Source organism: Malus sylvestris, chromosome 4, assembly GCF_916048215.2.
Source record: "Malus sylvestris chromosome 4, drMalSylv7.2, whole genome shotgun sequence".
In the NCBI taxonomy this organism is placed as follows: domain Eukaryota; kingdom Viridiplantae; phylum Streptophyta; class Magnoliopsida; order Rosales; family Rosaceae; genus Malus; species Malus sylvestris.
The window spans coordinates 9196861-9218106 of record NC_062263.1 but is presented as its reverse complement, the minus strand read 5'-3'; the positions used below and the strand labels follow the sequence as shown (position 1 = coordinate 9218106).

The following is a 21246-nucleotide window of genomic DNA, read 5'->3' as shown; positions in this document are numbered from 1 at the left end:
TTGATCAGGTGCAAAAGGCGAGCGGGGACCACACGAAGGAGCTGCCGTGTGACGGGGAACTCCTCCCCTCCGTTTAAATACAACAATCGTCTCTAAATCTGTTGATTTAATCCCCCCTCTCCCAAAAAACCACTCCGGCCCTTTCAATCTACACGCGGTGATTAGTTTAAGAAATAGTTTTCCCACTTTATATCTTTTGGAACATTTTGGGGACGAGAAGAATTCTTTTGTGCGGACAAAGTTTGGGGCGAAATTGGTAGTGCACTCACAAAAAGGAGAAATTTTAGTATATGCAAAATATCGAATATGCCATCATTCACACGATAGCTAGCCTTCTGTAAAGAGAAAAAAATTATTGAAACGGAAACACAAATGGTATACCACATCTTTTAATAAAAGTGGTGTAAAATTTTATTTTTTAAGTTAATAATATTTTAGCACATATATCCTACAATTTATATAATAACACTTGATGTACTATCTCTTATAACGATCACACTGAAAAATTGACAAGGATTGTCTGCCCTCCTAGTTGTGGTGCCCTTCCATGCCCTCCTATTTTGTGCGATCACGGTTAAACCACGTTAATATTTTATATTTTTATTGTTTTTTGTCTTATTATCTCATTAAAAAATTAATATAAAATGTTGACGTGTCTTAACCGTGATCGCACAAAATAGGAGGGCATGAAAGGGCACCACAACTAGGAGGGCAGACAATCCTTGTCCCTGAAAAATCTCTTTATCGCATTAACGTGTGTTGCCTTATGCTTCAGGTGAGACCTCACATCTCACATTTGTGTCCCACCTGCGTGATCCAAAACCCCTATGACCATGGAACCATGGGCATGGTACACCCTGCAATATAAGGTAGCTTCGGCGAAGACCTTCTCAAGTGGATGAGTGTTGACTTGGTGGAGTTGATATTTTGAGATCTACCAAATCAAGGCCACACAAAAATAATGTTAAAATAAATGGTTAGGCAAAAGGTAACTAGTATGTGAAGAGACAGGGCATTCAATGCAGGACATTATTGTGTAAAAGGTCTCCTCTGTTTGGGTTTTGCTTTTCTTTTTTTTCTTTTTTTTTCTTTTCTGTTAAGGTGCTTGCAGCTGGTCCTGATATTTAAATGTTGTGTTTTTTGTTCGAATTTTTTGGATTTCTGGTTGCGTTTTTTTTAACTTTCTCCTGTTATTCAACCTTCTCCAAGTAGTATCGCCAACGCAATAGATAATTATCATCTGTTCAAATAATATATCATTCTTTCAATAAATATTTGTCATATAATATCATATATTACAAAGATTTTCTTATTTGTAGGTGATGATTACTTGGAAGGTTGGCCTCTATTTTAAGTAAATTGGACTAGTATTTTGACAAATGTTTGAGAAAATTAACTACAATAAACATATTTGACATTTCGTTGTAAAAATAATCAGTATTTATTATTTGTCATTATATCATCATTGTGTTGTTGTTATGTCATCATTTCGGCATTGATATATGATTAATATGTGGTCATTATATATGGCTATTTTCCTTATGTTTTTTCATACATAATCAATCAGTTATAATTAGGTGTCGAATTTGTACTCTATGTGAGTCAAATATGATATTACTTGCTTATAAGTAGAGAGTAAAATTACTAAATTGTAATACTATATTTTGTATAGAGGCCTTATTTGGTCACGTTTGGTGTAGCTGGTTCTTAGTTTAAGTATTGGTTTGGAACTAAGGTGCTTTTATAAAAAGTGGGTATAAAAAAAACTGAGCTCAAAAAAATGTTTGGTAAACACTTAAAAACAGCTTATTTTCATAGTTTTTGGTGAAAAATAAAACTGAAAACGTGAAGCAACAAAAATGAGCTTATTCTCATAGCGTAGCAGAAACAGTTTTTTTTTTCAAAGCACAGCAATACCAAATCAGCTTTAAGTGGGACTATTTAAGCGCAATCCCGCCGCTAACGGAGCAACTTCATCATTTGGCTTGGGTTCTTATTCTTAAGATTTCTTTTTCTTAGAAATTTTTTCCTTATCTTGAAATTTCTGGGTTGGATTGTCATCCATTTGTAACAACCTGAAAGAATTTCGAAGATTGATTGTCGGGTAAGCACGAAGGAGTTTTTTTGGAAAAAAAAATTCGTGTCATGATTTTTTTAACTAAGTTAAAAGTATATGTGATACTTAAAATGTAATATAATCTTAATAATAGTCCAGAGTTCCAACAAACATATATTAGTATTTAGGATTGGCCTGGACAATAATCTAAAATATTGCGTAGTAAAATAGCATTACTTACTAGGATTCAGCTGGACAAGAGTCTAATCCCATCTAATTCTAACGACGAAATTAGCAGGGGGTCTAATAAACCATATATGACTTTTCCACCAGAATGTAGAACGCCAGAACTACAGAAAGATGATGCTAACGTTCCAAAGGAACAAGCTGCTCAAACTGATTTTTCAAGGTAAGAAGAGGTAGAGAAAATGCATCGAGTCAATGTTGGAGTACCAATCGCCACGACGTTGAAATAACCTATGTCATACTCTCAATAAAAGATCGAACAACCTTCAATAAAAGAGTACTTGTACCTGAAACCGACACATGTAAGTAGATAGAGAATACCTAGGGGCGCGAGACAACTCTTTAAGTAACCTTCAGCGCAGTACATACATTGGCCAAATGGTCCTAAGTTCCTAACAATTGTACCAAAATCTATATCTACTTCCCTTAGGCCATCTCTAAGCGAGGGCTGGCCAGAGGGCTCGTTTTAGCCCTCTGGCCCTCCAAGATTCCCCAAGATATTAATATTTTAATGAACAGTACAGGGTCATATTGGCCTCCGTCTCCACCCAAGGGCCAAAGGGCCAGATGACTCGTTTTAGCCCTGTCACAAAAAACCGTCTCCAACCGAGGGCCAAAGGGCCATAGGGCCAAACATAATTTATTATTTAAAAACTACAATTTAAATCAAATCTAACGGCTAAATGTTTTTTTATGTTGTATAATTTGTATGTTGGTTAATGTTATTTAATGTTGTTTCATATTGTTTAATGTTGTTTCATGTTACTTAATTTAATTTAATGTTGTATAAATGGCCTAGGAAGTTATAGGAAAAAAATAGAATTGAAAAAAAATATGAAACAAATTTTGTGAAATAGAAGTTATAGGAAAAAAAATGGAATTTAAAAAAATATGAAACAAATTTTGTAAAATAGAAGTTATATGAAAAAAAATATGAATCAAATTTTGTAAAATAGAAGTTATAGGAAAAAAATAGAATTTAAAAAAAATTGAAACAAATTTTGTGAAATAGAAGTTATAGGAAAAAAATGGAATTTAAAAAAAAATGAAACAAATTTTGTAAAATAGAATTGAAAAAAAATATGAAACAAAATTTGATTCATATGAAAAGGAAAAAAAGGGGAAAAAAAGAAGTTTAAATTCATATATATATATATAAAAAAAAGTTAATACAAGCCGTTATATTCAAAAAAATTCAAACTATTAGTGTCGGTTATAACTGACACTAATAGTAATTAAAAATAAAAAATTTTCCTTTGAATAACTATTACTGTCGGTTATAACCGACAGTATTAAAAATTATTCTTTAACGCTGTCGGTTATAACCGACAGCAATAGGAAAACATTAAAAAAAAAAAATAGCCAGCCCGGGGCTGGCTGGCTGGCCGAAAGCAGCCAGCCCTCCAGCCCTCTCCGATCTCGTGGGGCCCTTCCAGATTCCAGAGCCCTCTGGCCTAGCCCTTGGTTGGAGACGGTTTTAGAGCTATTTTCGGCCCTCTGGCCCTTTGGACCCTTCGGTTAGAGATGACCTTACTCTTTTGTTTTATTTTGTCAAAGGAATGGTAAAGCATTAAGCAAGTTGCGGCCATAAAAGATTTTGAAAATTAAAATTGAGGCTACGCACGTAATTAAGCTAAGATTAGTTTTATATATTTATGGATTGAGATCGTTGGACATATATTTGGTGGCTTACTTCATAATATATTTTTACATTATTGAAACTCATTTTTACTCAAGAAAATGTGCAAATCAACTTACTCAAACGATTCTAATTTCTATGGTGGGTTGGGTTGAGCGGTTCAACGGGTTTTGATTATTTATTTTATTTCTTATTCCTAAAGAGAGTATAAGTGACAAATAATCTAAAATACATGTAGCGAAGTGAAGTGAAATTAGCACTCTAAATATTCATGTAATAATGTAAGAAAACTATTATTAGCACTTTAAAATCCAATTCTACATTCTTCACAAGTGTATTTTTCTTTTTAATTATAGAAAGTTTGGAGCACAAAATGAGATTTTTTTAATACAAATAGCAATTCCCTAATGTAGTATTAAACTTATCTTGTGAATTTGGTGTTGTAGAATCATTATTTATTACTTAATATTTAAATTTCATAAATATAAATAAACCAAGCGTGTTTAATAACTATTATATTTATATATATGTGTATGTAAAATAGATCTATGTTTAAGAATTGTTGATATTCGGATGTCGGATTCAATAGGATTAATAATACTTCAACCTAATACAATCTAATTACTGTACGGATGGTGGTGTTTCTCCTCAAAAATAATTTTTTTTAATTTACAACCCAACCGAACCAAACAAATTTCATTGAGCTGGTTTATAAACCCACGAATGTGCCCACCCTAATTTGCCGGGAGGCAGACCTGGATCCGGCCCGGAATTCGTTGACCCACAAATATAGGCAGTGTATTGGCTAGTGGACTGACTGTATACTTTTATCTCAGCTCTCTCCTTCCCTGCTGTGCAGAGAGTATGCACAAAAATGGCTTTGCAATTGCAAGTGCAACTGCATGCTCCTCTTAATAACAACTACCAATTACAGATTCACCGACGTCTAAATCAACACCATCCACCTCAAACCCAGCCGCCAAATCTTTGTTCCATTATCCCAATCTCACAGTCTCTGAGCTCCCTTCGTTCTCGGTCGATATCTCCGTGTAAGTAGCTATCTTCGCATTTTTCTGCTCTTTTATTTGAATAAAAAAATATAATCTTTTCGTTTAGATATATCATTTTTTGTTTGTTGTGTACAATGCGATTGCAGAACTTGTCGGATTCTTTTCATTCGCATTCGGGTCAATTATGCATCCGGACCATCGCAGATGCATTTCTTTCTGTTACTGACTCTTTTTTTGTTCCAATATTGTTTTCGTTTTGTTTTGATACAAATATATTCTACTCTAGATATAAATTGGACTAAGCCATCATTATTAATTTGGTATTGCATTCATCTCACATGATTGTACTAGATAGAAGGCTCACATGAGCATTGGTTATGCAATGTGATGGGGTGAGAGTGGGAAGAGAGAATGTGGCACGTCGGGACGCGAATAGATTAGATTGAGGATAATACTTGCATTCCCAGTAGGAGACGAACCCATTCGTTCACTTGAAAATATCGTATCTTTACCATAGAAATTTCATAATCGAAACCGTTCAATCTCTTAATCTTCATTTGTATCCCTACAGAAAATCATTTGAACAAGTAGCATATTCATGATGAACCATAGATTTATTTCATATATTTGGACGACTAAATGATATCTGATGCCCTAGGGTTGATCTTCACATGAAGATTAGAACATTAAAATAGTTCCGTTTGTGAAAGTTTTACAGTGAAGATACGTTATAAGTAACTGTGGGAATGAGCTCACGTGCTTAATTGGAAGAAAATAAAACTTATTGAGAGTAATCCAAGCAGACGATTTAATCTAGTACTAAGTGACATTGTGACAGAGATTTAGTTGACATTGTTCGTTGGTTTTGTTTGTTTCTTGGTTACTACTTGGACAAAGTTTTCACGTCCTTACATCAAATTTATCATCATTAGGATGATGCAAACATATATGTCTTGTAGTAATAATAGAAACTCAAATCTTTCTTTCATGCTAGAAAATTGAATCTTTAATTGCGCTGAAATCAGATGAAGAGATGCTAAGAAAAGCTAATGGTATTATTGTCAACTTAAAGTTTTATGCTCTCGATAAACAGCGTTTTGATTTGCAACGGCTGCAATGCATTTAATGGTTTTTATCAACTTAAACGTTTTGTGCTGTCGATAAAACAGCATTGTGATTTGCAACTACTGCAATGCATTTTTTTGGGGCACCAAACCCTGGGCTTGTTCCCTTAAACAAGTCGATCATGACTGGCCATGGTGGCATGACAATGTGCGCATGCACATGTAACCCTTGCTGGTACACATTGGTTCTTGTCCTTCCACCTACTTTCACAAGGTTTACCAACAGGTTCTTGAACCTTGTTTAAATGAATTGGTTGGTCATCATTAAACCTTGTTTGGAAAGTGTTTAGTGAAAGTGAGCTACTTCCACAGAAGGTTGAGTTTTAGGTGATTTACATGCCAAGACTTAAACAACTATATTCAGCCAATATTTTGTAGAATCCCCTTTCATCTTAATATTTTGTAGACTATGTTTTTTGGTAGGTGGAAAGATATGCATACAAAAGAAGTGGATTCTTTTTCTCATTTTTAAAGTAACATAAACCTTTTTCTACGGCCCAGGTACTATGCACCTGCATTAGGGTTTTTGATGTTTGCAGTTGGGGTTAATTCCAGTGAGAAGGATTTCCTCAAAGCTTTTAAGAGACCGACATCTGTTCTAGCTGGTTATACTGGTCAATTTCTTGTCAAGCCACTCCTTGGATATGTTTTTGGATTTATCGCGGTAGCAATATTTGGTCTTCCAACTCCAGTAGGTAAGAAGATTCACCCTGCCTCCCTGTCAGAACACTAGAATGAAGTGTGACCTTTTCTTATATCTGTGATCAGGTGCTGGGATTATATTGGAATATTGTGTTAATGGTGCCCAGTCTCAAACTATGCTACTTTTCTGACTGGACCCGACAGTGGCCCCTCTGAGCATTGTCATGGCATCATTATCTACTGCTTCTGCAGTATTTATCACACCATTCTTATCGTTATTTCTCATTGGAAAGAGATTGTTGACTTAAGGGGAATGGTGTCCAGCATTCCGCAGATTGTAGTCACTTCCAGTTGCTGCAGGCTTGCTTTTGAATCGATGATACACCAACTCTGGATAATATTGATTTTAACACAATGTACATTTGGAGAGATTCTGACTTGTCTTATATATTGCACCTTCAGGTTTCGTCTCCAAATATGTGATGCTATTCGGCCATTTTTGCCTCCACTATCTGTGTGTTGGAGCACCACTTGCCATTAACATTGAGCCTGCTATGTCTCCTTTTGGACTAACCGTTTTGTTGCTCTTTATCGCATGTTATTTGACGGCTTTTATAGCTGGCTGTTTTCTTACTGGCGTGGTCTTTCATACGACACCTGATGTTAAAGCTCTACAAAGAACACTATCCTATGAGACAGGTTCTACCTTTCTCTCTTATCACTTACCAATACATAATATTTAGGAATTTATGGCACTATTAATCATTCGCTTTTGCAGGAATGCAAAGAAATCTTCTGGCCCTTGCAAATAGAGTTTTCCAAGATCTGCAATCTCTATGAATCAATATCTTTGGCTTAAATACCAATTTTGTTTTCTTTTTACACCAATTCAAATCATGTCACTTAATCTTACTGCAAGCAGAAAGGTTCTTCTGCAAGCACTAAACTTCTGCATTAAGTTTAAGATATTCACTATTTTTACTGTTGTCTACAGACTGTGATCATGTCTTTGATGGGCTTCTCCCTCGTCATGGTTTGCGCAAAAAAGAAAGAACCATGACAAAGCGCATCTCAATTGTCGAAAGTTGGTTTGATGGCTTGCAGCATATGGATAACTTTTTTTATTTTTATCGAAACGTATGGAGAACTACGACTGAAGTTTAAATAATTTTGTACTATTACACTATGTTTGGACGAGAGAAATAAATTTGGAATTTTGACGAGAGTCAGACTTTGGCATACACCAATTTCCTTGTTTGAACTCATAAATTTTCACCCAAAAAGAAAAAAAAACTTAAAATTTGGGACCTTCAATCCCAAAGTTTAAATTACATATAATTAGGTGTCATTTTCAAATTTCTACGAGTGAGAGTTTAAAAATAAAAAATTATGTATTCAAATTTCACTGTGTTTTTAAGTTAACTAAACAAGAAAATTCACAAATTCTAGAAAATAAAATTCTGTTATTTTAAATTTTTTTAGTAATCTTAAATCTCCATATACAAACGCAGTGTTAGAGTTTTTATTTTTATACAACCAATAATGGGGAAGAGAATCAAACTTAGAACCTTTAGTCTAGAGGTAAATGTTCTTAATTAGTTGAGCTACACCATCCCAACCCCTAGAAGTGCTAAAGTTTGTATAAACTCATTTTGTATATTTTGCCTCATGTAAAAATTATGAGTTTCAACATTTTGAATAAAATCAAACACACTCTCTCCCAATGTTAGCAAAAGAGAGATGGGAAGAAAATTACAATAACTCAGTTTGTTGTAGATAGTATTATTAATTACAAATGTGATTGTATAAATTTGAAAAATTCTGAACAGATTTGGAGATCAAATTCTTATAGGTTTGTATTACTTGCAATGTAAAAAAGTCTATCATGATTGGTATAAATAAAGGTATAGGCCAAGGGGTGAGGAGAGCTCTTTTCTCTTGTGTCGTCATCTGTCTTTCTCGCCCATTTTAAAATTTAGTTTACAACACATTATCAGAATCACCTGTCTCTAAGAGAATAAGAGAATCCCTTAACGAAACCTTGCGAAAGCTTTTCACCATCTTCATCAACATCCAAGTAATCTTAAACCCTAAGCTATTTCATTTCAGTTTGATTTATGCCATGAATACTATGATTATTGTTCTATGCTATATGCATGTTATATGTTGATTATATGTGGGGGTATATTGAAAAATAAGGAAAAATGAAGGGATTCCAAAACCCTAAATTGCAGAAGTCGCAGGTTGAAGCGCGCCTGCTTTCAAGCCGAGCTAAGTCGTTCAGCCGCGCCAGTCCCAAGCCCAGGTTGCATGACATCTCGTTTGACACATCTTCTTCTTCCTTAGCCTCCCTGCCTTGTGTATTCGTGAGGGTTGCGATCCCGAGCCACCTCCAATGACTTTTGTTGTCATTAATGGTGATGGCACCCATCTCTGACACATGTAGTTGTCGTGGTTGTGATTCGGGATTACCTCGGTGATGAAATCAAGGAGATTCCTTTTGAATCTCATCAAAACCCTTGACCCAAATTTCGTTCAACCACCACCATAATCCGTCAAAGACGTTGACAACCATGGGGATGAATCTGCAGACCCTCTGATGTCGAGATTTCTCCATGGTGAAAGATCGGGTTCCACTGTGAGCCCAAGGCTGGAGCCTTGCCTGGAAAACACCTCCCTCGATCTAATTAAGGTTGATGGTGAGGTTTGGAGCCTCTGTCTCAACCTCAGAAACCCAGACGCCGCTTGGAACGGCTAGCCTTACAACCGCGACAAGAGCAAGGTTCTTCAGAGATTCAGTTGGGAGTCACCAAACAGTATAGACCATGTTTCGGCAAGAGTCTAAGAAAGGACCCTGATAGCTTCGGTTGTGGTCCACCGAACAATATAGACCCTGCTTTGACAGAAATCTATCAAATGACCTTGACAACTTCGGCTGTGGTCCACAAAAAGGGAATGCCGTGCTTCGGCAAAGGTGTACCAATCAAAGTGCCTTGCTTGGACAGGAGCCTACCGAATTGCACGCCTAGTTTTGGATGGGGTTGTATCAAACTTGATCTTCCTGCTCGGTAGTAGGATGCCGAACATACCCCTTATCCCCAGTTTTTTATGGGAACCTCCGAACCTTATTTGGTTCTGCGCCCCCTTGGTTTTGGAATGTGCTTGATACCATACATACCCATGCCCCGATACTTGGGCCTGAAGCTCAAATATATCCAATGACGAGTCTAGAAGACTCCCCCACACATACGATGTGAAGTTATCTGCTTTATGTGGTTTCATATACTATTGAAATATTATATCCACATGACGCCATAATTGTGGAGTGGAGGATCATAATATGTCACGTCAGAATACTAACATATTTTTTTAATAAAATACAAATGAAATGATGATATTGATCTGCAACATCCAAATTCAGAGACCAGTTGTGAAAACAAGCCCTTATAAAAATGGGGGGGGGGGGGAGAGAGAGAGAGAGAGAGGGCTCAGGTGTATAAGAATTGTGTCTTCACCCCCTAATCTTATAGCTTTACTTATACTAATAATGATGAACTTTTTTACATTACAAGTAATACAAAGCTTATATATGAGGATTTGATCTCCAAATCCTATTGAGATTTTACTTTAAATTTACACGATCACTAAAATACTATTGACAACATATACAAATATATATTATATACATTTTCATATCTTAATCGTTAAGAATGTGGCGACCTACGTATACTAAGTAATCCAATTTGGTAAGCTAAGCTGTGTTTCCTAATGATGTATGAAGACAAGACTACATTTAAGAGAGAAGCCGGATTCCTTGTCTACTTCTATATGAATTCACTCTACGCCTTATAGTTAAAGGGTTATTTAACGACCAAATAAAGCCAACGAATTTGATGATTTTAACGTTATACAATTATTCATGGTACAATTTTTTGTTAGGAAGATACCATTAGTTTTTTTTTAAGGGTACTCTTAAACAGGGTTGGCCTTAAGAATTTAGAGGCCATGTGCAAAATTTAGATGGGGGCCTTTATTTTCTAATGGTGTATTTTTTTATATTATTTCTTAACTTTCAATTTATTCAATAAAATTGAAATATTATAAATTAGGGAATAAAAAATAAGTTTGTTTTATAGGAGTTTTTTTTTCCTATCTTCAAAAGGTCTTGAATTCGAAACAAGGTGAATGTTTTTGTGTAAATTTGTCTGCTCAATAAGTTTATAATATGCAAAAAAAATTAAAATTCCAAAGCAAGGACGTAGGGAATCGAACCCCACTCCTGGGTGAAAGAGTAGGAAGCCTAAAACACTACCGTTTGCAAATAACTTTGGTATTCTCTTGCACATTTAATATATTTATATGTATATGTGTACATGTAAAGAAATTTTGGGGATCCTTCCGAATTGAGGGCTCTGTGCGGTTGCACCTTTTGCACATCCTCAAGGGTGGCTCTGCTCTTAAACAGTATTGTAGAAGCCCATACTATACGGAAAGAAATTCTCTCTAGATCTCTTCTGCAAAGATCACCGGATCAAGTGATCCAAGCTCTTGAAATTTGATCAAACGGCTAAACACAGGGATTACTTTTAAAGGTTATAATAATTTTAGCCGTTTAATCAGATTTCACGAGTCCGAATCACTTGATTAGGTGGCTTTGGCGGAAGAGATCCGGAGATGATCTCTTACCATATTATACCACATTCTTCCAAAAATGTCAGTTTCTAAAATCACGACTGTCATTTAATACTACAGTTTAGTGGTATTATTCTTTACTTATAAGTGAGAGGTTTTAGGTTCGATTATATTTGATGGCGAATTTGAATCACATTATTTCTAGCGGTTTAGCCCAGTCCCCCACCCCATTATTTGTTCACAAAAAAAAAAAAAAATCACGAGAGAAATTTGCAAGGGGGCTATCGAATGACTTTTTGCCTCTTATATTTTACATTAGGATTACATGTAGATGAGCTTTTGAAAAAAAAAATAGTAAAATTTGGTTGTGTGAATTACATTTCTACTCCATATTTCTTATTCATGTTCTGTTTTAATTAAAGGGTTAAACTGACAATTTCACAGAGTTTTGGTTGACAATGAGTGTTTTATTAATTAGTAGAGATATACCGCTGCTATCACGTCTTTGGACTTGGACCTAACACTATTGGAAATTTTTCATTTTCATTTTTAGATGCGAAATAAAAAAATAGTGCCGCACGCTTATTTTTATTTTTCACACACATTCTAAATTTTGAACTGTCGAATTTGAATAAATTGAAGAAGATTAATGACATAAAATAAACAAATATGTGAAAATAACGCCAATCATAAAAAATTTAATTTCAATTAAAAGTAAATTGTAGATATGGTTCCTTAACTTTAACTCAATTGGAGCAATGGTTGTTAAACTAAAAATCCATTACCATTGGTCCCTCAACTCATCAAAACGTGCAGCTATGATCCCTCAACTAAAAATTCATTACCTTTGGTTTCTCAACTTTAATTCAACTGGAGAAATAGTCCCTTAACTTTAATCCAATTGTAACAATGGTCATTCCAATATAACTCGCTTTCCCAAAATTTTTGATGTAGTTGACGAAAATGATCATAATTACACACTTTGATGAGTTGACGGACCCTAATTATATAAATGGTTATTCCAACATAACTTATTTTGACAAAATTTTGAAGAAATTTATGAAAATGACTATAGCTATACATTTTGATAAGTTGAGAGACCAATGATAATGAGTTTTTAGTTAAGGGACCATTACTCTAATTTAATTAAAGTTCAGGCACAATCACTACAATTTACTGTTTAATTAAATATGAAGTTTCCAATAAAAATATTATTGAAGGACAAAAAAATAATAGAACTTTAGCTCAGGCGGTTCCGGCGAACCAAAACAAATAATGCAAATGCTCCACCAGTCACAATCTCCTCTCTCTCACTATCTAACGAACAGAAAGGAAAACGAAAAACCGAGAAGGTGGTGATCAAAATTCAATTAGAGCCATGGCGTCGTCGTGGTCGACCGAAGAATCGAATCCCGATCAGCAGCAGCCACCACAACCGCCGCCGCAGCAGCAACAACAATCAGTGAAAGAGTGTGTCCACAAGACCAAGCTCATCCAATTTTTGGGACGCTCCACTCCTATCGTCCTCCAGAACGACAATGGTCCCTGCCCGCTCCTCGCTATCTGTAATTCATCTCTCTCTCTCTCTCTCGTTCGCTTAGGGTTTCGCTTTTTGATTTTTCTTGCTTTTTGATTCGGATTGATTGGTTGCCAAGAAAGTAGAGGAAAATGATTAGGGGATTGGTATTTTGACTCGCAATCTGAAATTGGTTCGTGGTTTTCTGTAAGTGTGAGTTGCAGGTGTGTTAGTGTAGTCAGAAACTGAGATTCGAAATTTCTGTTATTTTTCGTACGCTGGTTTTTTGGCAAACAAACAAACATGGAGGAAAAATACCGACTTGATCACTCAATACCCTGAATTCTTCATTTGTTTGGTCTGTTTTTTGAGTCCGAAATCGAGATTTGGTCCTTGCAAATATTGCTTAATCATGCTTCATGTACTCAAGATTGGAGGGTTCTGTTATCAAATTTTCAGTTCATTTATAGGGTTTTCTGATCGTCAATCGTGTCAATTATCGAACCAAACTAAAAGAAATCAAGGAATTTAGGTTTTGAGCCTTAATCAAATGTGCATTGATGTTAGGGTTCGTCCCCCTCCCTCCGAACTATTTTGCTAGTTAACGCCTGGGGGGATCATTTGAATTATGCTTGGGGAATAATTATTAGCGCTCCAAAATAGTCATCATGCACTTCTCTCCTTTATTTTCGCTAGGGATGACTTTTTTGGAGTGGCAATAGCAGCTCCCTATGTTTTCCCATGTGCACAATTCTTTTTTTTTTCCCCTTCTCAGATTGACTGTTGAGAAAATGGTGACATATAACATATCTGATTAACTAGATTTGAATTTTGGATTGAATGACTACTCTATTTGGTTGTCAAGCTGAGAAGGAATAATCGCGCCGTTTATTACTGTTTCTCTAATCAATTGTCAATTATTATTGTTATTATTTTTCGATTGTTAATTCCCTGGTTAGCTTTTTTGTTGCTGGGAGATCTGCGGATTAAATGGATAACTTTATGAATCTTAAGCGCCGTTGCTATTTGATTTTAATTAAATGAATGGTTCAATTTAGCTATAAAAAATCTTTAATGAGGTCAGGCCTATGATAAATTACAGTGTTCTGGATGGATTCCTTATGTAGGAACAAAAATATCATGCATGCAAGTGAATTTGAACATGAATAATCCTGTGACTTACACCTAGGGAAAGATACGCATACTGCGATTATTATTTTATTGGGGAAATAGACTCATGCCTTCTTTTTGTTGGTTTAAATTTGAGTTTCTTACAGGTAACGTTCTCTCGCTGAGGAACAGCTTGAATTTGAGTCCAGACACGTCAGAAGTCTCACAGGAGAAACTACTTTCACTCATTGCTGAAAGACTGATTGATTCTAACAGTAATATCGATGTAATTAACAACAATTTTCTTTCATTGCCACTTCCGAGTTTCTCTCTTTCTTTTTGTAAATTGATGTGAACTATGTTGTTATTGTGATTTAGAATAAAGATGCTGGATATGTAGAAAACCAACAGCAGAACATTGCTGATGCTATTGATCTTCTCCCTCGACTTGCAACGGGGATTGATGTAAATATAAAATTCAGAAGGTTGGCATTGTTTATTTCTACCTGTAGTTTATTGTGATGTTCTGCATTGTGAGTTTTAATTGAAATTTAACTAATGATTGCAGGATAGATGATTTTGAGTTTACTCCAGAGTGTGCCATATTTGACCTGTTAGACATTCCACTATATCATGGTTGGATCGTTGATCCGCAGGTTTGCTTCTTTAGTTCTCAATCCTTATGTAGCATGAGTAGAGTTATTCAAGCACTAATTTTGTTTATTGCAAAAGTCTGACATTTGTTGGAGGTTCATGCAATTGGGTCTGGTGTGGTAGGCTCCCTTAATGCTTATTTGCCTCACATAATATAGTAGTTAAGAAATTGGGAAGAGAATTATATGAACTAATCATAACCTGAAGGGTAAATATAGTTTAACTCTGGTCACAGATTCACAATAAGATACTAAATCACGACCATACTATGCAAAGTAGAAACTACTTAACACCGTAAACAAATTAGGAAAGAAAATCTTCTTATTTCCCAATTATGGTATACTTTAATATACCCCCAAAGATGTAGCATATGGATATGGTTGATGATCATTCTCCTACCTGTTACATAATTTAAAAATTTAATTAATAACTTAGAAACGTAAAAGAAACTGACATAATTAAATGAAAAGCATTAAACAAAATAGATTTGTGCTTGTGCTGACGTACATCACGTGTGTCTACATACTGAATGACAATGTGTGCCTCCACAATAGAAGATATCTTGTGTCTTCATAAAACGACTAAAGCCTCACCACAAAGATGGGTCACAAACTTTTTGGCCGAAGAAAGAACATAGATTGTATATTGAGTTTATGGGTAGGAATAATCAATTGGATCTTACGCAGGCAAGCACAAGAGAGCCACACATCAAAATTGCTCTTGCATAATATGTACAGGTCCTGCACATTTGTATGCATGTGTCATTTATGTTTTGCTAAGGTGGTATCTGGTTGATTTTGGGTACTTGTAGTCCCTGTGTGCCACATGCAGCAGGCAATTACTGGGATAAAATTTATGTGGTGGCCACCAAAGGGGTTGCGATGGAATTTGAACTCAGGATTTGAGGTCTGTGTGCATACATATATTTAATCTCAACCAGCCCTTCGTATATATGGAAAATTCCAGTAATGAAATGACATGTATCACATCATAACTGGAAACAAATTCAGAAAATCTGTTGCTTAGGTATTGAATTGGTCATCACTTGATTGGAATTTTGACATGCAGTTCATCTCTGCGAATTTCTGGGGTGGGAAAACAGCATATAGTTTGAAAATTCTGATGATTTTTCTGTGTTGGTGTAACTCGTTAGTCATTAATATGATTTAAGTTTTTCGGGAAACTTGTTACTGATACCATATGCTATGGTTCTACATTTTTTATTTTATTATTTAAATTTTTATGTCGGGAAAATTCATGATATTCTGAATAGGCTACTAGGCTACAATGCACACATCCTTTATTCCCTGGTTTGTAACATTATATGGTTTCTTTCATAATTTTTTTTCATTAGAATGTTGTTCTGTTTTTTGTTGAATAATATGCCATCTGGTATTTACATCATGGTCTTTGTTTTTGTAATCAATTTGCTAGTGTATGCTAACCAGGATGATTGTACTGCCAATGCAATTGGGTCAAAGTCTTATAATGCTCTCATGGGGGAGCTTGTTGCACTGGAAACACAGAATATGGAGAGTGAATGTAAGAGCACTCCAGAAGAAGATTGCGTTGATTTTGCTGCTGCAACAACTGCAACCCTGGGAGTCCCTTCACCATGCCTTTCTAAAACTAGATCTTTTGACGAGTCTCCACGTTCAGCTTCTGATGAACCAAAGGCAAGAAAAGGTGACCGTGAAGAAGAAGAGGAGTTGATGAGGGCTTTACAAATGTCTGTGGCCGAATTGACAACCTCAGCGGGTGATCCACGTGCAGTCGTCTGTACTGAGTCTACTGACAGAGCCCCTCTGTCAATTAGCTCAGATGCAAGTACACTTCCTGAGAAGGTTATGCCTGTAGATTCTGTAGATGAATTAGAGAATCATGCTGCTGTATACAATAATGTACATCAGTCAGAACTGTCTGTACCAGAAGATTGCAATGCCTCCAGGAATGAGAGTAGTAATGTGATATCTTTCAGTACTACTCCAGGACAAACAGCATTCTCTTTGTCAGAGACTGTTAAGGCAGAAAATACTGATCAGCCAGCTTATATGAAATCAGAAGAGCTTGTTTCTTCTGATCTGGTTGTGAAAAGCACTACAAATGAATCAATCAAGATTGAAAGTGGAAATTTTTTTTCTCCTGGGAAAGATACTGAGTCAGTGGAGAAAAACCTTACAAATGTGTCAATAGGGGGTGAAAAGTTTGAGAGTCAGGCCAAGCTTACACCTGATGCTCATGGACATCTGGATAAGCAAAATGAGAGCAACGTGACAGAGGTATCTTGCTCATCTGCTTCAAATGTGGGTTTGAATTCATCTTCTGGCAGAATGCAGCAACAGCAAGGTGATGCTTCAGAAACTTTAGCATCAAGTGTTGAAGGCGGTGAGCCCATATATGAAGGAGAGGAGCGCATTCTGGATTCGAGAACTCCAGTTTTAGAAGACAGAGAGCCTGTATATGAAGGTGAGGTGGTACTTGCAAAACAAGATGACAAAAACCCCTTAGATGCAAGGCCCAATGGTGAAATCACCCCACACCAAGGTGAGTACTATACCATATCAGAGCGGAAAAATGATTATTTGTGGATCTCATTATTTCATTTGTAAATTTGGTGACTATTTGCGTTCAGTTAATGTTTTTAATGTTCTGATATAAACCATTTCCCATTGCAATTGCCAACTGGGTTCAGGTGAACTGGTCAGGACTTTTTTGAAGAATAATGCTAGTCAGTTGACATTTTATGGGTATGCTGGCTTACTTTGACCTTTGTAGCCCTATAATCCTTTTGGATTAAAGTCATGCTCTCAATTAACTTATTGTTATTGTGGTTGTGCAGCCTTTTCTGCTTACAAGAGGGTCTTAAAGAGCGTGAGCTATGTGTTTTCTTTCGAAATAATCACTTCAGCACCCTGTTTAAGGTTAGTATGTATTGGAAGTTTAATGACTGATGTTGCTTTTCTTGAACTGCCAGGATCATCTATTTGGGTGGGGAAAAAAAAATTGAAATACATGATTTAATTTCTTTTAGGGAAAATATTTACCAGATCTCATTTCTTTTGCAGTTCAATGGTGAACTTTATCTTTTGGCCACTGATCAGGGTTACATAAATCAGCCTGATTTGGTGTGGGAAAAGCTAAATGAGGTATGATCTGTAATTCCTATGTTTTTAAGTAAAGGATATTGTTATCCATTATGCCTTTTTACTTATCATGATAGATTGGCTAAACAAATGAAAAATAAAAAATAAATCGCATTTATTTTTATTGACAAATCAGAATTGCTCGGAGGTATTTAAAGAATGATCACTGGTTTTGATCTCAGTTAAAAGTAGATACATGCTGATGTTTTTTATATTAATATACTTATGGTGGAACCTAACCATTTTAAGGGAAATATTTAAACTGAGGAACCCCATTGGCCCAACCTGGTTAGTTTAAATTTTGGGTAAAGTACAAAAAACTACCTCAACTATTGGTGTCACTACACTTTCATACTTTATCTTTTTAAAATGATAATGACATACCTCATCTTACGAATTTGTGTCAATGTCGTACCTCCGTCAGTTTTTCTGTTAATTTTTCTGTTAAGTGCCGACGTTGCTAGATACGAGGGCCACTCACTAATCCAACTGGATTAAAATATAATATTTTAATAATTAAAAATTAAATTTTTTTTTTATTCAATCTCTCTCGCCTCTCTCTCTTCTTTGCATCCCCAAAACCCCTTCCCACCTGACCCCCCCCCCCCCGACCCATTCCCACCCGTCCCCCCAAACCTTCCTCCACCACCCTCTCTCTCTCTCTCGCCTCTCTCTCTTCTCTCTCTCTCTCTCTCTCTCTCTCTAGACACCCACCTGCATCCCCAAAACCTTCCCACCCGTCCCCCCCAAACCTTCCTCCCCCTCACCCTTTCTTCCCCCTGCTCCCATCGCTCCCATCTTCTCTGCGCAACCTCTCCCTCCAAAAACTCTCCCCTCTAGAGCCCCTCGACCTCTCCGTCTCCCAACTCTACTTCGCCACTCCCGCCCCGCCACCCCTCCCTCAATCACCTGCCTCACCGTCAACCACAACCTCTTCTACACCGCATCGAGAAATGCCTCTGGATCTTCGTTGCTTTGAGCTTGAAGATTTGGCGGGACTCGGATCTTCGCTACGTTAAGTCGGTCAAGGCACATGAGGACGCCGTGAATGCATTGGCAGTGTCGAACGATGGGACGGTGTACACCTCTGGGTGTGGTCCAAACCGTTTGGGGAAGACAGAGAAGACAGGAGCGGGGTGGGATCTGGGTTGGGTGGTTTTGGTTTTGAGTTTGGGGAAGACAGAGTGAGGGGAAGAAAGGGTGAGGAGGAGGAAGGTTAGGGGGGGACGGGTGGGAAGGGTTTGAGGGATGCAGGTGGGTGTCCAGAGAGAGAAGAGAGAGAGAGGCGAGAGAGAGAGAGGGTGGTGGAAGAAGGTTAGGGGGGGACGGGTGGGAAGGGGTGGGGGGGGTTAGGTGGGAAGGGGTTTTGGGGATGCAGAGAAGAGAGAGAGGCGAGAGAGATGGGGGAGAGAGAGAGAGAGAGAGGAGAGAGATATAATATAAAAAAAAAATTATTTTTTTAATTTTTAATTATTAAAATATTATATTTTAATCCAGTTGGATTAGTGAGTGGCCCTCGTATCTCTAGCCACGTTAGCACTTAACATAAAATTTAACAGAAAAACTGACGGAGGTACGACATTGACACAAATTCGTAAGATGAGGTATGACATTGTCATTTTAAAAAGATGAGGTATGAAAGTGTCGTGACACCAATAGTTGAGGTAGTTTTTTGTACTTTACCCTTAAATTTTCTAGTTAGCTGAAATGTTAGGTGAAGAAGTTCATCAACAATCCCGCTATTTTCTGCCATAGAAATATAAAAGTTCCATTTGTAGAGAGATGTTCAAAATAGTAGGGTGCCTTGATGCTTAAACTTTTAAAGTGGTATTCTTACATTCATATTGTCAATCTCTCTCTCTCTCCCTCCCTCCCGCTTTCAGTATCCTAATGATGGTTCCCTACGCATTTCAGGTCAATGGGGATACATTGTTTATGACAGGCAACTTCAAAGAGTTTAAGGTAGAAAGTCATACAAATGATACGTGGGATGAAAACAATGCTGTCACCAGCACTGCGGTATGCAGTACCTTTGGTACTTTTATATTTAGTCTCTGCACAGTTTTCTGGGATGCTAATATGAAATCAATGTTTCAGGACTATCTTGCTAGCATGGATAGTGCAGGACAAGCGGGATTCGATATGAAGTAACTATTTTACTTTGCTTCTACTTGGAGATTAGTAGTTGATTTACAATCTGTGGTTTAAAACCAAAGGAGAAATGAAGTTTTAGGGATATTGCCCACTAAAATATGATTTTGCCTGTTTCTGCAATTAGACAAGTTACAGCTTGCTATTTAAAATATGGTTTGGCCTATAGAGTTGAAAATGTACTAATAATGTTAAATTGTGTTCTGGCAGCTCTGATATGCAGTTGGCAATTGCTCTGCAGCAGCAAGAGTTTGAACAACAACCACAGCAGCGTCAAAACTCTCAGCAACCATCTATTAGTGGCAATTCAAGGATGGTTGTAGGTCCCCAGGTACAGTTTCTTGTTCAATATATGTTCTAATATTTCTTTTGTTTTAGCCGTTTCAAAGTTTTGCCGCAAAAACTTGGGAAAATAATTGTAATGCTCCATCTTACAACAATTGAACTAGTCAGATACTAATTTTGTATAAGCATATCCAATCACATATGTGCCAGGGCGTCTGACCTACTAATTTTGATAAACACAGTGATCCATGTTTTAGATTACATAGGGTTGGTGCAGCCAGTCGTAGCATGATGAAGTATTGTAGGTTTTTATTTTCGGAGGTTGGCATATGAATTTGAAGAGCAAACTATTTAAATTATGCAGGCGACAAGAAACAAAGCCAGAACTTCGTCAGCATCCGCATCTGCAAGACCCGAAGCAAAAAAGGAGAAGTGTACTTTGATGTGACTTCCGGCAGCCAGCAGTCTTACAAGTTTGTATTGTAAATGGTGTTTGTCTTGGCCCCGATTTATTTACGACATGAATCAACCCCCTCCAACTTTTTATGTGATTTTTTAGATGAAAGTTTTTGACTGTATATAGTCAAGTAGATAAACAAATCGTTTGTCGGCCCTCCCCCAAGCTTGGCAGTTGTTCAAACCGGATGAATGAGGGCCGTGTTCTAACTCGTCGGAGAGGTTCAGAGAAATATCGGATAACGGTGAAACTGGGCTCTTGTTCGCTTAACATTCTGAGCCGCTGTAGCATGTTTTCCTATCAATCTTAATGAAATCCATAGAGCCACATCTGGAAAAATACTCTTCCTGTATTTTCTGCCAAATTTCGTACCTTCTCACGCAATGCGAGATTGAGTACCATTCAATATCACCACAATGGGAACACAAAACCACTTTTGAAGTATCGACGGAAACGATCATCTTGCAAATTTCCATGGTTGAACGGATCAAAGTTCAGTATTGACGACGTATTGTATTGATTTGAAATGTTGAAAAGATCATTTCAACGATTGAAATTTTGTTCGCAGTCAATTTTTCTGC

General features: G+C 36.7%; 2 protein-coding genes across 5 annotated transcripts; both read left to right on the top strand.

Annotated features, from left to right (window-relative positions):
• The first annotated feature begins 4657 nt into the window (after positions 1 to 4657).
• LOC126619457 (probable sodium/metabolite cotransporter BASS5, chloroplastic) lies at positions 4658 to 7946 on the top strand. Of its 4 annotated transcripts, XM_050287853.1 has the most exons (5): positions 4658 to 4990; positions 5098 to 5155; positions 6577 to 6770; positions 7180 to 7416; positions 7496 to 7946. In XM_050287853.1, exons 2-5 carry the CDS (start codon positions 5136 to 5138, stop codon positions 7555 to 7557), a joined length of 513 nt encoding a protein of 170 aa, XP_050143810.1. In that variant the 5' UTR covers positions 4658 to 4990; positions 5098 to 5135; the 3' UTR covers positions 7558 to 7946. The 4 variants fall into 4 exon arrangements, 2 of the variants coding, with proteins under 2 accessions (XP_050143810.1, XP_050143811.1); XR_007622057.1 differs by lacking the exon at positions 5098 to 5155 and adding an exon at positions 6844 to 7179 and having other exon boundaries at positions 7336 to 7946; XM_050287854.1 differs by lacking the exon at positions 5098 to 5155.
• A 4641-nt stretch (positions 7947 to 12587) lies between these two features.
• LOC126619450 (uncharacterized) lies at positions 12588 to 21004 on the top strand. Its single transcript, XM_050287845.1, has 12 exons — positions 12588 to 12914; positions 14143 to 14261; positions 14354 to 14460; positions 14544 to 14631; positions 16078 to 17173; positions 17322 to 17376; positions 17469 to 17550; positions 17695 to 17775; positions 19687 to 19791; positions 19870 to 19919; positions 20134 to 20254; positions 20573 to 21004. Exons 1-12 carry the CDS (start codon positions 12728 to 12730, stop codon positions 20654 to 20656), a joined length of 2175 nt encoding a protein of 724 aa, XP_050143802.1. The 5' UTR covers positions 12588 to 12727; the 3' UTR covers positions 20657 to 21004.
• The last annotated feature ends 242 nt before the right edge of the window (positions 21005 to 21246 follow it).